Raw genomic sequence first — 17,251 nt, 5'->3', positions numbered from 1 at the left:
TCGACAGATGTTTTGAAGGATTGCTATATAGATGAATAGTCTGTGTATACACAACCTGTGTTTCTTAGCCTTGGTGGGATGGAAAGTTCCGTCAAAGAGAAGATATAACACAAGTCTAGCAGGAATATCAAAGGCACCTCACTTATGACAGTATCAACTTACTATACAACAATGATATCAACTGACCATCTTACTACCTTCTACAGTTACAGCGAGTACGACGGACAGCCTGATGGAGCAGGAACAGGAGGACGCGTTTGAGGCCATGTACATCAAAGCAAAAGCACAGATAAACATGGTTATCGATGGTGCCCCACGGCTCATCGAGTGGTTCAGAGTGACTAACGAGCGCCTGGTGGAGGCCAGCGAAGAGAGCGGGATAACTGAGGAGGAAATCTTAGAGCTCAACAACGAGAGCAGCGAGGTCTGCGAGAAGATTACAGAGCTTCAAGAACAGTTGATACAGGTTACCGCTAATAGCAAGATATTCGAGAGGATACGATGTGATACACGCACCATAGCCCTCGAAAGCAGACGAATGATCCGTGAGAAGCTATCAAGCGGATGTATGGAAGATATAGACAAGATGTTGATTCATGCCGGAAACATCACTGCAGATATCGACGCTATACGATATAACCAGCACTCACCACACGTCGAGCAGTACAAGGAGAACTTCCACGAGACATATGGGATATCTTTCGCCAGAGCATCGGCCCAGATACACATCTATCCTCCAGAGGTGATTCGGACATTTAACATCCTGGGTGCCCTTGATGGGTTGCGTTTTTGGTGGCAGAGTGATTTGTACATGGCCAGGGAGGCCATTGGGGATCTGGGGCTTGAGATCATTCACACCATGGCCAGGACAGATCCAGGTAAACTGTGGTCTCTCTTTAGGGAAGACAAATGCGTGTTAGAAAAGTTCAACCGGATGGAGGAGTTGTTTACAAAGGAGGTAAAGGGGAGACATCTTCACTTGGATAGTTGACCTCTGATAAAGTCGAGATATTTTGATGTCTTGAAAGGGCGTTTTTTATCTAAATAAATTTAACCAATAAATTCATCGGCGTATGCTTACTAATCACTTCATCCCGCTGTTTTATAGTTGACTTCAAAGAACAATAGACACACGATACACTCAAGACAAAGAACATGGATGATAGAACAATAGCAGGCTCCTGGATCATTGACAGCAGCGACTGATGCTTCCCCCGGTGTCCAGCATAAATATACATCCCTGCTCATGCCGTTGAGCGTCGCGACCAAGCATCGTCGACGGGTCCGGTTTCCAAGACAGCAGACTCAACCATCTCAACCATCGGCATCATCTATACCACCTCAAGACACAAGTAAAGTCTCAAATCAAAAGACGAACCAAAAGCCGAAGAAGAAAAAGAAAGAAAATCCCCAACAGATGACCATGGCTTCGCCCGATGTCCCCTCTATTTTCACCACCCTCCCACCCCTCATTGACAAACTAGAGACTGAAACATCCAAGTCCCAGTCCGAAGTGACCAATAAATGCATCCCCTTTCTAACAGGCGAGGCGAGTTCGATGCCGCCAAACAAATGGGGGGTTCAACGCCTCAATCGTGACCTGCATGTTGCCTATCTCGTGGATGCGCTGGGCGAGTATCCGGCTAACTTCGTGGGCCTGGACGCTAGCCGTCCGTGGATGGTTTACTGGGCCATCACGGGGCTGTATTTACTCGGCGAAGATGTACGGGAATATGAGAAGCGGTATGCAGGTTGCTCCTACACTATCGATTTCATGCATCTGATGTTTCTAACGTTCATAGCGTTGTGGCCACGGCGGCACCGATGCAGAATCCGACAGGGGGCTTTGGCGGCGGGCACGGCCAGATGTCACACTGCGCGTCATCCTATGCGCTCACCCTTAGTTTAGCCATGACCGGAAGCCCAGAAGCGTTTAAGTTAGTCGATCGAGTCGGAATGTAAGTGCATTAACCCCCGTCGTGGTGATTTCCTGATATGGTACATACTGACTTTTCTTTCTCTCTCCTGTTCGAAGCTGGAAATGGCTAGGCCAGTTGAAGCAAGCCGATGGCGGGTTTCAAGTCAGTAAGGGAGGCGAAGAGGATGTTCGGTTGGTTTCCCCGGTAGACCACCGTGCGCTGGACGATGCTAACTCAACCAAAATTAAGCGGAGCGTATTGCGCTATGGTAATGATTGCCCTGCTGGATATACCCGTGGAGTTGCCACCAGATGCACCAGCAAGGCAATTCGGACATGAGACGTTTATGAGCGGCCTGCCTGAATATCTATCTAGATGTAAGCAGGCACCCACGCATAATGCATTATTTCATCTACCTTCCCCCTTACTGACCAACCAGGCCAAACCTACGAAGGAGGCATCTCTGGAAGCCCCGGCACCGAGGCGCATGGTGCATATGCCTACTGCGCAATCGCATGTCTCTGTATCATGGGCCATCCCTGGGCCATGATCAACAAGTACGTTATTTTTTTTAAAAGAAAAAAAAAATCAGGTAATTTGCCTTCAATTTACGCGGGATACTAGACTGACCAGCGCAACACGATGCATGATTGCAGGTATATGGATGTCCCGTCGTTGATTTCTTGGCTGTCGGCAAGACAGTATTCGCCCGAGGGCGGATTTTCAGGTCGCACAAACAAGTTAGTTGATGGATGTTATAGCCATTGGGTTGGAGGTTGTTGGCCGCTGATCCAAGAGGCATTGGATGCGCCGGACAAACTATCGAATGGTCGCAGCCTATACAGTCGCGAAGGATTGACGAGATATATTCTTGGATGCTGCCAATCGCAGTATGGCGGTTTGCGAGACAAGCCTGGAAAGTAAGTCATATGATTATGCACACCCTTCTATCCCCCTTCTCGATGCGGCTGAAGGGCTCATTTCCACCACCTTTTTTTGTGGTTACTAGGCATGCGGATTCTCACCATACATGTTACACGCTGGCCGGATTAAGTAATGCACAGCACCATTATTCAAGTGCATATTCTGACCCTGGGTCGACGGATCCAAGCGCGTGCAGTAGCACACCCTTCTCGGCGGCGTTTTCATGGACTTGCTCGCCTATTGTCGCGTCTTCGGATGACCCTGACACCGTTTACGACGAACAAGACCGTGTGAAACCACTTCACCCTCTCTTCGTCATTCCACACTCGGCTGCTGAAAGGATACACTCCTGGTGCAAAGCCAATCCCATCACCATACCCAGGCAAGACGTCGTATAGAATCCCGCCGTTGAGGCGCACGGATCCATTGAGTGATCCCCTTTTTGCAACGTCAACCATGGTAGTATGGAAAAGGGGGGTGGTCATCCCCTGCCCTGTTCTGTCCTGTCTAGCAAAAACTACCGAATTTTGACATAATATATGTGGGTGTGGGCCGTGTCTATCATGCAAAGCGGATGCGGAAGCGAATGCTCACGCTCACAACGCATCTTCTCCCTGCAACTGTGTCTGTGACTGGGCCGTGAGGCCGCGGAGTGGGTTGGTGTTAACCGAAAATCAGCACTGGTAAATGCACATAACCATCGCCTGTTGTCATTCTTTGTCTTCTGGACGAATCGTAGAAGACGCCTTATGCAGGTATCCCGCGAAATTTAATAATAAGAAAAAAAGAAGTTCCCCATGGATGGTTTCATGTCCTGTTCGGTCTCTCTTCGATCGATGACTTGGCCTATACGTATGTAAATTATCCCGGACGTTTGCTGCAAACCGGAGAAAGACGTCAACCACCGCATTGGGGACTACAAAGAGGCCCGGATAACGAATAACAACACCGAATTCTAGTAAAGCAGCAACTTGATGGCTTTCGGTCTTCGTGATCGAGCAAGACGTTCCCTTGCAACGAAAAGGGCCCCATTTCTGCATCCTGTCGGCCCCTGTTCCCGCCTATCAGGCCCGATTAGCTTTCTTTCTTCAACCAACTCTCCTCTCTCTCTCCCTGCCAGCGGTGGCGGATGGCGATGGCGATGGCGATAGCAAGACAAACACCCACCAGGCCCTTCATCGATCTAAGTATCCGTCTCAGAGGGATCCAGCGGCATCGAAATCCCCATTTCTGAAACCCTTTCGCATGAAATATACAAGTAACGTACGTTAATTCCCCACTAAATACGTTGCGGCGTTGCGGAGGCCAGATAATAATAAAAAAAAGAAGACTTGCCAACTCATCATTGCATCAAACATGCCTGTCACTGGGAACAACGCATACTCGCACCAAGTTTCCCTCTCTGGCACCCCCTCCTCAGCTCCTCAGGCAGTCGGGGACGCTATACCCTCACGTAATAATATTCCTATGCAGCCGGAGCGAGCGCGCAGCGGGTAATATTGCGCGAATATACATCGACCAAGGTTCAGGTTGACTTCTCCTAAACTTCTACGCCGGACGAGGAGTACCTTTGTTGTCTCTACGGGTTTACTTGAACTCGCGTCTTCGATGTCTCTGATGCAACTCAGGGTGAACCCCGAGTTTCAACCCCTTTTACCGGCCACCACGCTGACTGATATCTTAGGATAACCATACTCTGTAGAGTACGGAGTAATGAGAGATGGTCAACGCGATGTCGTATCTAGAGGCGTTCATAGACAAGCAGATACTCTCCCGAGACAGAGGGTCCAAAACAGAGTGCGATTTGCACAACTCAAAACACCGCTGCCAGCGCACGTCTAAACTATTACATGCATTGCATTAGCAGTGGAGAAAAGGTTGGCGTTAACGACAAGGGTCTCCTTTTGTCAGGGAACCGTTATCTAAGCTCTCTTCAACCATAACGCTCGCTGGGTTTTCAACCGTATTGGCTCCCTGATCTTGACCTGATGGCGGACTTTTTAATTGTCATCTCCACTATACGGAGTATACGGAGCATTACAGGTACAAGCTGTTGTCCTCTCGCATCCGCCTTCTCTCCTTCGTCTGCTCCTCCGGCCTTGATCAGCCCATCCATCTCCACGCTAAAGAACGCCCGCCTCTGCCTCGGTAACTGAAGTAGCTAGCCCCGTAATATGCTGCCGGGTATCGCGAAGGCAGCCTCGTAAAGGCAGAACCAGAACGCCTTCGCTGCTTGCTTGCATAGTTACGAGAGAGCGCGCATCGCATCGCATATCGAGTCCTGCAGCATCTACGGGCTTGCCCCAGGGGACGAGCAGGCGTCTCGTCGGCTTCAACGCGCAGTGCAAACCTGGGGAGCCAATCCCAGTGGGTTTAGATCGACGGCCAGGCCAGGCTGTGATTCGTTGGTGCCAGGAAGTTCTCGATCTTCCATATCCTTCACTGGCGGGAAAACCTGCCAACACATCAAAATCCAAAGTGAAAAAAAGAAAAAGCAAGCAGAGCAAAGTATGCGGAGGAGTGCGAGCAAGTTCCATCCAGGTCTCTTCTGTGAGAGTGAGCATGTCGTTCTCTCCCCGTTACTCTTGTAGCGTGGGAAGCGAATACCTCGAGCCTTCTCTCTCCTCGCCCGCACGCTAAATATTGTCCCTCTCTATTTATTTATTTATTTTTCTTCCATTTCTTTTAATAAAACTGCCTGCAATGATATTATCATTATATACTCGGATGTCCAAGGATATATTTATATGCTAACCATCTTAGCCCCACCCGTTTCCCTTTTGCCATCACTTTTTTGCAAAGGTTTTTGCTGGTGGATTAAAAGCGAGGCTCCTTCGCTCTCTAACTACATATTGACCTGGCTGACTAGAATGGCAGACTTCTTCTTTTTATTTTTAGACCAGACTGACGGGAGCATCTTTGTATCCTAACGCATCTTTTCTAGTAGAGCCTTACCTTACACAACCTTGCTTCCCACCCCCCCTTTTTCCCTTCGTTTTATGTTTAGATTCATCCCGAAGCTTGCGTCGTTTTTTAGTTCGTTTACCAATTCTCCCTGCCAATTTGGCTATTTCTACCTGAATTCGCCCTGAAGGACCGCCTCGTCTTTGTTTTTTAATGCCCGTGTACTACTAGGTGGCACTTGTTGGGCATCAATCCGGATTGACCTTTCATCCGTCCGTCCACACTCGAGACACGAGAGAAAGACACAAAGCCTAAAAGGAAATAACGGAAAAAGGAAAAAGATACACCTTGCGGCTGAACCGGGTTCGCAGGCAGGCAATCGTGAGACTGGGAGAGTCGGGCATCAGGAGAGGAACTGAGACGGCCAAGGATAGTAGTATTACTGCCTGAATACAAACACAGACGCCGACGGGGGGATATTCCACGATACCCAAAGCATCAGGTACATCGGCTACTTAGCTCAAGATGTACTACATTCTTTACCTAGCGAGTATGTTGCCCTACTTTTTCCCTCTCTACCGAGCCCCCCTGACTTGACTACCAATTCACCTTCCATACCATACCGGCAATTCCCATGCTTTATCCAATCAATTGTTCATTCCCTGCCCTTCCGGATACACGGTGCCTTAGCTCTCCATTGCTTGATCCCATGGTGGTGCTGATGGAAACATGGTATTTATTTTTATACCAAAAATGTCCAGTTCCATTTTGGGCCACTGGCTCAGTTTTTATTGTAATCATGGGCTTAAGATGCCTGGTGCCTGATACCTATCCCACCCTCTTTCTAGTCCATATGCAGGTCCATTGCAGGTCCAAAATGCTTGAAATGATCAACTTTGTGCGACCTGTGGCTCCTTTATAGACTTTGGACATGGCCGAGGTCACCCTTTCACCTCTTTCTATGAGCCAGCACTCCAATCAGACAGCAAATATATTTGAAACAATCGTGATATCAGCAGCCAATAACGTGTGTTTTGTTCCTTGCAGGTCTTTGCCGCCGCCGTCGTTGGCCAGAACCTCTTTACGAACAAATGAATGGCACCAGTTCGGGGTTCACCTGCGTCGTTCGGGTTAATAATCGCGAATACCAAACCGACGAAGTGTGCCAGACGGAACTGCTTGCCCGCGAGAAGGCTGCCATGCGTGCCTATCTGATCTGCCGGAATTTCTCCGTCAATGACGGCATGTACCCTGCCGGCCACGATCACGGAGGCATTGTCCAGGGTATTCCCGTTGCCATTGGTACGGGTCGAAGGCCTCGATACCCCGATGACACCGATACGTCCACGACCAGCAGCGGTGGGAGTCGAAGCGGAGGCAGCAGCCCTGAAAGTTATGATAGAGGTAGGGTTGTTCATCGGGATCGTCCGGCGCCTGCGCCCGCCATCGCCCTGGCATACAGCTCCCGTTAATTGCATGCACCAATGAATCTAACTGGACTCGACTCGACTCAAGGGATCACTATCACATAATCCACCCTCCGCATGCCTGCAAAGAAAAAGAAAAGAAAGAAAGGGAGGGGGAACAGAAAAACGAATATAGCGCCTTATCATATATTTCCGAAACCAACGACTCGTCGACCTTGTTACACAAGAAACAACACGACATATACATCGATGATAGCTTCATGGCCCAAATCTTTATGGCTTTCACGAATTGGTTTATATCTTCGCACCTTATATCGCCACCTGGACTTCTAGTCAGATCGGATATAACGGCAACTGTTTTCGATACTGCCCTGTGACGACGAAAGAAAATTTAATGACAAATGAATTATGACAAACTAACGATTAAACGGCTTTTAACTCTCGTCTTGCTTTTACTTTTCCATCTCATCTCGCATCTCTCATATAGAATTTACTCTCGATATTCCTTTCCTCCAAGCGAAGCCGCAATGCAACCCAGCGTGGAGGAGCTCTGTTTTTTTTTTTTTTTCATCATCAATCTTTGGATAACTACGCAAATGCTAATCTGTTTATGCTTTGGTGGATATTTACTTACTTGTTTACTACTTGTTTCCTTAGAGTTGTGAATTTCCTTCCGATATATATCGACATGTTATGACTTGATGATTCAATGATGACGACTCTCTGGAGACATTATTATTATATCTTTAAAATGGAATGGAGTGACACAAAATGGACCCTCCCCTATACAAGATCAGATATTCCCGTCCTCATTCCGTTTACACTCCAAGTTCCTATTTCGAACAACGCCAGCCAGCCACGCAATGGGATTGTCACTTTGATCCTATCTTGCCTAGGCCGGATAAAACGCATCTGCCTAGTCGTCATATAGCTGAACCATAATGGAGCTGTAGGACATCTCGTCCATATCCATGTGATGTGTAACAGCCAAATATAGCGAACACTCTGCCCTAGTGATGTTGGGATGAACGGAGAAGGGGTTCGTTTGTTGGCCCATTCTCATTCGTCACAATATTTCCCTGCTGTGTTTCTCTGGAAGGTTTCATCCGCTGTTCCCTCTGTCATTCTGTCGAGGTGGGATGAACTAACCACCATGCAAATAACAGCCTGTAGTATAACTACTGGGGTTCCTCAGCCAATCCTATATCTCGCTTTCATGTTGGCTCCGAGAGGGGCGCGCACCTAGAACCAGAGAATTGCGCTTAAAGCGATGGAGCGTCTAACTATTGAATGGATCGGATACCCTATTAATGTGAAGGGTCCCAGGTAGACTTTCCCAACAAAAAAGCCCTGCAACCGATTGAGAAACCGGATATATAGATTTGACCTCTACATAGAAGACTCGTTCGTTGTTCCCCTTTTGGAAATATATAGGCGGAAGAGTAAGAAGTTTTATCCGTCCACGTGACTAACAGACTGCAAATATATTGAAAGACGAAGAATTTGTATCAGCTTCATGAGGACGCGGAGGAAAGGAGGTGACATATTGTGCTCTTGTCTTCTGTATACGTGCACGGCATCCCGTCTATTCCTTCAAACTCAATTATGATCCCATTGCTACGTTGACACATCGAATGTTGAACACGCCCCCGTTGATACCCTGAACCCTGTTCCATGGCGCTGCTCATCATATACATCGTTCCCCCCCCCCCCAGTCCATGCCACAAAAGACCAACTTCAGCCGCGGGAATGCCTGCATCTAGCGTCAAAAGGAGTATATTGGTTGCTGGTGGTCAAAACACCTAAAGCTCCCTTGGCTGTTGAGCCATTGTACAACCACATGAGAAGGAGTTTGGGTTCTAGAAACTCGAAAAGATGATATTCTGGGTCGGAGTTGCTATCCCTCAGCTGGCTACTCCAAATGATCTAGGTGGTAAGATCGTGAGTTTGCCGCACTAGGATATTTTAGCCCGTCCCGTATTCATATTGCGCCATACCGAAGGGGTATCAACCGTCCATAAACCCAATTTGGCGAAAACAAGGGGATGAAGAAGTTGGCAGACAACAAGGTAAACGGAAACTCAAGGAAGAAAGGAAAAGTACCGGCATTGGCTGTGTCCACAAAAGCGCCGAAAAAAAAAAGCATAACGAGATTAACAATAATGCGCGCAAAGGAGAGAGAAGTTTTCCAGTCTATGAAGCTTTTGTCCTGCAATATTAGCCGCCCGGCCCGTTAGACACGCTGATATACGAACGACGAGGTATCAATCAATTTTCAATGTCTGACTGGATCGTAATAGGTCGACTTGGTTTGTTGTTCAGTGCCTGAGGTGGGACTTTTCGAGCCTTTCAACCGGAACCGAGCTCATCAGAGACAGAGAGTTAGTACCCTCAGTGTTCAACAACCCAAGACATTTGGTATATAAATGGGGAAGGGCCGCGAATTACCGGAGTTGCCTCCACTACTACCACCGCCTGCATCTTTCTTGCCCTGGTTGCGATGGCGATTGTTGCGTATATCCCTTGAGCGGAATACGCTGTACAACAGCCACCCAGTAACCCAATTGGGCCCGTACTCCCCATGGGTAGCACCGCGGTCGAATAGGGGGCGTGTCACAGGCCCGGAGTTTCTCCATATCTCCATCACACCCCACCGTTGCCGGTCGGGACGGATGTAGTGCCAGCAAAACGGCGGCCGCATGTTTGGGTCGGCTCGATAGTTGTCGAGGAGGTCAGAGTTGCTTCGATGCATCAAGTTGTACACAACAATTGCTTCGTCCTATTAGGAGGGGGTCCGTCAGCAAAGCTGCATTGCTTGCATCCCCTTCCCCCTTTTTTTTGCACAATAATATGGGACTTGTAACTGGCAGGCGTCCACTCTACCAAGTTGCCGGAGCACTCACCCTCATAGCACGGTAGTATGGTTCATGCTGAGGATTGTTTGCGTCCAATCCAAGCGCACGCATGAAGTCCTCCTTAGATGCTCGGGGCCCGACAGGCGCAGACATGTTTTGTTCCCGGTAAAGCAAATCAAACAGCAAATCAAAACCTCTTTGGGTGGGCCGGGCTCCAGGCTCTCGGATTCCCGACAATTGGGACAAGAATACTTTGAAGAAGAAAAAGGCTCGAACCGGAAAATGGGTTGGAAAGAAGGGGGAAGGGGGTTTGGCTGTGAAATGTTTGAAGCTGGCAATTCACGGTGATCCCGCGGTTTTATATCTCTCCAACCCAACACCCCCCAAGCATTGAGACTAGTACTCTGATAGCAAACATTATGCATCTTACCACGTACTTTGCAGCCCTGATTAGTTTTTTCCAAACTTCAGTTGAAAGGAGAAAGGGGGGGTTGGACGCGAATTCCACAGATATATGGCAACGTCACAATGCAGTAAGTTTATCTTACTCAATGCATATTACAGAAAAGCAATATAAGTTTTATTTATCGTGTGCGACTAGGTTTACCCCGGTTTCGACCAAACAGCGAGCCTGGAAGGTTCGGACAAATTTCGCATCCCCTGACCTCATACGACTTATATATCGACTAAATATACCTCAAATGTCGGCTTTGCACTGCAGCCACGCTGATCGGTAACCGCTCCATCGGAACGTCCCCTCTGGAAAGCATGGAAGGGATTGGCTCCTCCGCAGTAATAAATGGGGAAATGGGGCTCGCTGGGGCAAGGGTATCAACAACTTATTTTTCTTACAACAAGGCTGCTGTTCACATGAGAAATTTATGACGAAATATGGAGAACACCCGGGGCGGTTTACCCAGCAGGTCGTTCACGGCAACCATCCCCGCGTGGTCGACATTCTGCAATGCAGTCGTTATGGGTCAGGTTGACGGGTGTGACAGCGTCTCCTAGTGATACAATGTCGTCCACTTGCAATCTTCAGCTATTAATATTCCCATCGATATTACTATTACTCCTGCTATTATTATTAACTATTATCATTATTATTAACATTGCTGAGGGGGGAAGAGCATGGTGATAGCCTGGGGGCTGTGATACAACCCAGCCTGTACGCTCGTGAACCTACCACCACCAATTTGTTCAACCATTTCAGAGCATTGGTAACACTTTTCCAAGTGATTCCGCTAATTCCGTCAACATGGGATGTTTATCTGGTGAATACTATCACTTGAGACCCAATAAGCGAGTCCCAGGCTGCGCATTATCCGAACTCTGAATGCCGCTGGACCAGCGCATGATATTGCTTCGTCAGGACTGACGGAGGGGGCCCTCTTTGTTCACGATACACGCATTCATTCCTTTTCTTTTCTTCCTTCCTGCCGACTGACGCCGGGGAACGGTTGGCGTTTTTTAAGCCATGCGGATCAACCCGCAACAAGGATGTGTTGTCGCGCATCGTGTGGTAGCAGGATATCAACCTCGGACCGTTAATATCAGCTATTCTCATAATTGGGTTTGAAAGGCTGAATGCCTGTTCGGTCGTCGTGCTTCAGTTCCATAGCCAATCAAAGCCAACTCACGACTCGCATTGTGTATTGCCGTTCGCCTAATGCAAGCCGTCCTTGCTTATCCGGCTAAAACACTCAGTGTCCATTTCGGAAACAGGGAATATGCAGTATGCAGGAAAACGCTGGAAAAATTTGCAATTCTAGTGTGATTCCCCGGCCCTCCTCACGATGACCCTTAACCTTCTCGCTCTTTGCTTCTTGTCGCCGATGAAAAGTTGGCGAATGAAATAATGACTAGGTTGCCCGTGGAGAAAGATGATTTATCTCATCTGATCTCATTTCAAAGAGCTCATGCGCGAACCTGTGGCCGCGGAGTTGATGGGAACTACGAGGAGACAAGAATGTCAACCTCGTTTCCAACCTCGTCTCTTTGATTTCGAGTAACCTTCCGTATCGTATAGGGATACATAAGCTGTCGGGGACCAAGGGTTCGAGTTACATTGCAAGCAACTCCGGTGATTAAGCGATAATTAAATAACGATACCACCCCGGCCGCTAACCGGCATGTTGTGTACACGGCCTCATACGCCGACAAACCCTCTAGCCAGTAACTAATAAGGACCTGGTTACAGGCACTCTAACTAACTTTTGGCTAAGGGTAACCCCTAAGAGGCTATCTCTAAAGCAAAGGGTACGTTCTGATTTAAGAGAGAGATACAAACGCTCCCTCGGGCTTCCCCCCGGGCTCAGATGATAACAGCGCTATCCCACAACCGACGTCCTTAATTTAGAAAAGGTCGACTAACGTATAACGGGTTTCCGAGGTCACTAGCCAGGCCTCGAGCACGGTAGGAGGGTCGATGTTACCAGAGCAGTTGCCGTTGATTGCTTGGTATATGAATAAAGCCCCCGTCGTTCCCATGTCGCTGTCAGGGGCGCCTCCTTCACCCTTGTCTCCCTTACTATGTACGGAGTATATTTTGCTTGAGCCGGCCAAAGCACCCTTCGAGTGGTATTCTGGGGACACCAGTAGTTAACTCTCATGACCCTATAGGTAGTTATAGAATGCCTCCACGCGCTATGTTCGGGCGCATATCGGTCGAAAGGAATTGATCGCCCTCTTGGGTACTGGGTATGTTCCCAGATCTCAGAGCCAGTATGGAGATTAGCTCTGTCGGTTTTCGCTGCTTCTAACCGCCACCCCTGTGCATCAATGGCCAGCTTGTTTTTCGGTCTGGAGAGCCCAATTTCCATTACTAGCGCTGGTCCTCGTCCGTTACCCATGAGCAATTCGGCTCTCCTCAACACCTTTCCCGTATTCAACCTGGCACCTGCCAGCTGTCAGTTTCGCCCACCCATTCTGTCAACTTCAGATTGATACTGTGATACGGTGCTCGAGCCGTTGGGCTAATATTTCATGCGCTCGAGAATAGGTTTATACCAGGGCTGGCTATAATGCTCTAAGTTTAGGTTCTTGTTCGGAGTCAGTTATCGGCAGTCTCAAGAATCTCATATGGTACATCCATGTTCTATGAATTATTCTAGCAATACTAACGAACATTGAGAATGGACTGAAATCTTCGTGCGTTCGGTCCAGGGTGTTCCTGCTGGAGACACAGAAAGGTAATCTCAAAAAAAGCGCATCTTCATCGAACACTGACAAGATACTCAATTACCTGCCTTAGGTAGAAAGGTGTATAGAACCTGGAGATGGGCTAGTTAGTTAATGCTTATGAGTGCATGACGTAAGTAATACAATCGGTATCATCTCGGGGATAACCTCCTATGTGTAGGTGGCGACTCTATACCTCAGGGATCATTTAAGGTACAGTTACCGGCTCCACGATTAGAACCAAAGCCTAAAAGGGAAAGCCAATTGGGTAGCAGTTTGATTAAGCGATTGGCAGAAGAGCATGTACACCCGGGCTTTGGCTCAAGTCACCAGAGTCAGTAGCTTGAAATCGTGCACGCGATGGCCGTTTTTTTTTTTTTTTTTAAATGGAGACTGGACCAGATTAGAGTTGCACGATGGAGCGATCTCTCCTCGTCTAAGGTTTGCGCCGAGTTCAATCAGCCTTTATTTCATGTGTGGGCGGGCGTTCCCTTGCCTGGTCAGACTTACGAAGCCGCATGATATTTCATCATCCGATGCACGGTTGGGACCTGATCGCTGATCTCCCTGGACTCTGTGGCTTAGAGCCATATTTACCCCAGTCGATCGAATGCGGTTTATCGTCATCATACAATTGGGCAATCGTACGTAAGAGTTGCAAGGATTGTCAATGCCGAATAGACTTAATTAAGGAAAGAATTAAGGTTAGTTATCGGTGGGTCTTTGCGGCGTCGGCAACGGAATCAAAAGTTGAAAATAGCTCTGTGCGCATGGGATTACGGGCGTAGAGTAAGGCTGTGGGCGAATCAGTTCACATATTTACCCATGAAAACGCAGATCAAGGGTATGTGGAGTGTAAATATACATCACCAGTTGGCAGGCTGTATCTGTAGGAAGCATTCGACCCCGTGATGATAGCGGGTGCGAGAACACCATTCTCCTCCCTGAACTAACTCTCTCCATGTTGGTGGCGCTGCCACTTCAGCCGATTCTTCATGTCCTTGACTGCTTTTTTTCAACAATCCAGTTAGCTTGTCCTGAAATGATAGCTTGATAGGCAGCCTTGATGACTGCTAGTGGATGGCTTTCTCTGCCTTCAAATCCGCATTACAGGCTGTTTCGTCCATGCGGACAATCTGACCTTTCTGCAGGATTATCATCGAAAGCAAAAGAACATCCATTACTACCTATACGCCATACCCCAAGATTTCCGATTTCACCTCAAGGCCCATGGGTCCAAACCCACTTACTAAAGCCCCCGGGACGGCCCACCCGTCCGGAAGTTAATAGCTTGCAGTTCCAGCCCACCGTTAGGCCGATGAACCGTTGTAAACTTCACCTTTTTAAGCCCCTGGTAACGGAAGCACCCGAAAAACGGTGCAGATTTGGACAGAAAAAAGCATGCTTTCGCCCAGGATATTGCAACAGCCATTATCACAACGGTGGTGGTTTGGTTTGATAGTTTGTCTATATGTATAATTAGCAAAGCTAAAAATGCGGCTGATTTCCACATACTATTAATACTTGCCGAGAAACATGTCAGATATTCCGAGCATCTCAAGAACCAGCAAACCAAGGGCCCATAGTACAGCTGAACAACAACCAGTCCGGCTTATCAGTTTGATGACTCTTACCTAGTTCGATACAGGTAAAGTAGAGATAAACCTCGCCACGCGATACCATTCATCGTGGTTAGACCGTATCACAGTAAACCTTCATAACGGCATTCAGGTATTGCAGTGCCTTATCTCGCGGTACGGAAGAAGAGAATTGTTAAATCACCGGAAGGTCCTGGGAGCTAATCCATTCTGCGGATCCTCATCGTAAGAGAGCCATTTTTTGACACGAAGACCGCTGGCCTGTTGTAAGTTAAACTCCTATGGATCAGTCCAACGGCCGAGTGTTTGTTCGTTGTTTCAAGCCGTAAGTCTCAAGATTTGAGCATAAGTATAGTCCTTTCCATGTGGAAAGAAGGCGGTTAAAGATGTAGTAATAGGCTGGGAGTAGAGCCGTTGCGAGTCTAAATCGTGACTACGCCAGCTAGAATGGGTGAAGGGGAGATTTCAGGGTTGTCGACATGCTAAATGGGCATTAGCATCTTGGTATTTCAACAAAGTAGCTGTACTTAGCCGATAAGGGATATGAGAGGTAATAGGAATGTCAATTTTTCTTATCATCCACGGAAGTCCTGGTTTAGTCATGGACTCGCAGTGATTAGAGAGAGAGAGAGGACTCCAACCCAGGACACTCCATGAATACCGGCTATCCACACTATGTTGCAAATTAATATATCGTGTGTCTTGTCTGATATAAACGGATGCAGTCAATGACTGTGGTGAGAATTGTGTGATCAATCAACCTCGTCTTGTCATGGGTATCACAGCGAATGCGACTGACATCGCTTCTGTACGATGCGTACCAGCACTGTAGGTTGGAACCCAGCATCGTCTCCCTTTAAACCCTTGATCTTTTTAAAAAATGGAGCGCAAGCCACCAATAAGTTACCTGTGGCTTTCAACTGATCGATTGATGTTGGTTGAAGAGTTGAAGAAAAAACTGCCAAGCCAGTCTAAAATAGTTCAGTTCTTCGGATATTTAAAGCGTGACGCGAGTTTCAGCTTCAATCTTCTTATATCTCTGAAGAGTACCGATCTGCCGCGTTGTACGGAGCCCGCAACCGTCATGGCTTATGGCAGAAGTCTATATACCCAGTTTGCAACGATAAGGCTTCGTTAGGCCCTCCAGAGTCGCACTCATGGCCTATTAAGTAAGTCCTGATGTCAATATCCGGCTTGACTATGCCAGCAAATTATATTAGAAAAGTCGTCTCTTTTGCACCTAAGAGACAAGTCGCGCAGACGGCATCACACAGCAGAGAGTCCTGAGATTATACCGTCACATAAATATCGAGCATGCCGGCTATATTAAAGAGGTAGCTCTGAAAGCAGATATCTACGTGGATATAAATATCCAGAGGAATGTCCGTCCTCTATCAATCCTCTCACTCAACAGAACAAACAAGAAGGATTAACAACACTATTCTACAATACATCCGGAAACACTGAAAATGCATTTTTCCTACGTTATCTTTGGCCTCATCTCGGTCGTTGAACTTGCGTCTGCCCTACCAGCTGGCGATGCTGCGGAAGCCATGACTGGAGGGTACCATCTTGTTTGGAGTGGCCCTATTGACGATGAGTCTACCGGCTTGAGCAAACGTGACACCGCTGGCGCCAATGCGAATTGCTATACGTACACTTATTATCGGAACGATGGAACCTCCCAAGTACGTGACTCGTGGAACAAGAGGTCTTTTCTCGCTGCTAACTATGATAGACGCAATATGTCGATGTTATTTGCAGATAGCGACCTCTTAGATGACAGGGCTATGTCAGATGAATTATTCGGAAATCTTGAATATCGGAAACACCAAGTCTAGAGTCATTCATTTGGAAAGAAACCTTACTTCAGTCTAAAAGATTCTCCAGTTTGTCAGACTAAGAATAAAATCCATTTTTATACTATTTAACATTCCAGACCCCGATACCATGGACATTCGAAAAATGAAAGGCCATAAATGGAGGTAGAGATAGCTGGTCATCCACCAATTTTATTGCATTACATAGGACACCTTTCAGGTATACTAAAAGTACTTAACGGGCTTTGCCTATATCCCCAGATCAAGGTGTGGTTTGTACTTAGGTTGGGTCTTGTGCGTACTGGTCATCATTCAGAGGCTAGCTGGTGGTCCATATTCGTCTATCATCTTCTGTGCCTTTGGTGGATGCGATCCATTCACGCATCCGCCTCGCTACGGCTTTTTCCTCACGCTCCAGCCGCTCTGGATCTTCGGAAATATCGCTAATGTTCTCAATGTTTTAGCATCTATTCTTCTGGTATCAAGATCGACATAGATAAGTAGTAGGGAGTTGTGAATGCCTGCTTGCAATATATACCTGTCTATCTCCTCAGTTGATATTTGATCTAACATTTCCTGGCCCTTCCGGTCAAGCACCCCGCCTGCAAGTTCTGCTCCGTCCAC

At 47.6% G+C, this 17,251-nt stretch overlaps 4 protein-coding genes across 4 annotated transcripts; 3 read left to right on the top strand and 1 right to left on the bottom strand.

Annotated features, from left to right (window-relative positions):
• Positions 1–232: 232 nt before the first annotated feature.
• Positions 233–2,664, top strand: GIQ15_04058 (CaaX farnesyltransferase beta subunit Ram1; the record flags this gene model as incomplete). Its single annotated transcript, XM_033551475.1, has 7 exons — positions 233–958; positions 1,175–1,743; positions 1,803–1,958; positions 2,036–2,110; positions 2,169–2,296; positions 2,359–2,476; positions 2,622–2,664. The coding sequence occupies 7 exons, from the start codon at positions 233–235 to the stop codon at positions 2,662–2,664; spliced, it is 1,815 nt and encodes a 604-aa protein (XP_033405205.1).
• Positions 2,665–6,838: 4,174 nt separating this feature from the next.
• GIQ15_04057 (uncharacterized protein) lies at positions 6,839–7,219 on the top strand (the record flags this gene model as incomplete). The annotated part of the gene is made up of 1 exon (XM_033551474.1): positions 6,839–7,219. The coding sequence occupies one exon, from the start codon at positions 6,839–6,841 to the stop codon at positions 7,217–7,219; it is 381 nt and encodes a 126-aa protein (XP_033405204.1).
• Positions 7,220–9,572: 2,353 nt separating this feature from the next.
• GIQ15_04056 (uncharacterized protein) lies at positions 9,573–10,182 on the bottom strand (the record flags this gene model as incomplete). Its single annotated transcript, XM_033551473.1, has 2 exons — positions 9,573–9,953; positions 10,078–10,182. The coding sequence occupies 2 exons, from the start codon at positions 10,180–10,182 to the stop codon at positions 9,573–9,575; spliced, it is 486 nt and encodes a 161-aa protein (XP_033405203.1).
• Positions 10,183–16,276: 6,094 nt separating this feature from the next.
• Positions 16,277–16,575, top strand: GIQ15_04055 (uncharacterized protein; the record flags this gene model as incomplete). The annotated part of the gene is made up of 2 exons (XM_033551472.1): positions 16,277–16,495; positions 16,546–16,575. 2 exons carry the CDS (start codon positions 16,277–16,279, stop codon positions 16,573–16,575), a joined length of 249 nt encoding a protein of 82 aa, XP_033405202.1.
• Between the last annotated feature and the right edge of the window lie 676 nt (positions 16,576–17,251).

The sequence above is a fragment of the Arthroderma uncinatum genome (genome assembly GCF_011692745.1).
Source record: "Arthroderma uncinatum strain CBS 119779 chromosome Unknown scaffold3, whole genome shotgun sequence".
Taxonomy (NCBI): Eukaryota; Fungi; Ascomycota; class Eurotiomycetes; order Onygenales; family Arthrodermataceae; genus Arthroderma; species Arthroderma uncinatum.
This window is presented reverse-complemented; position numbering and strand designations above follow the sequence as displayed.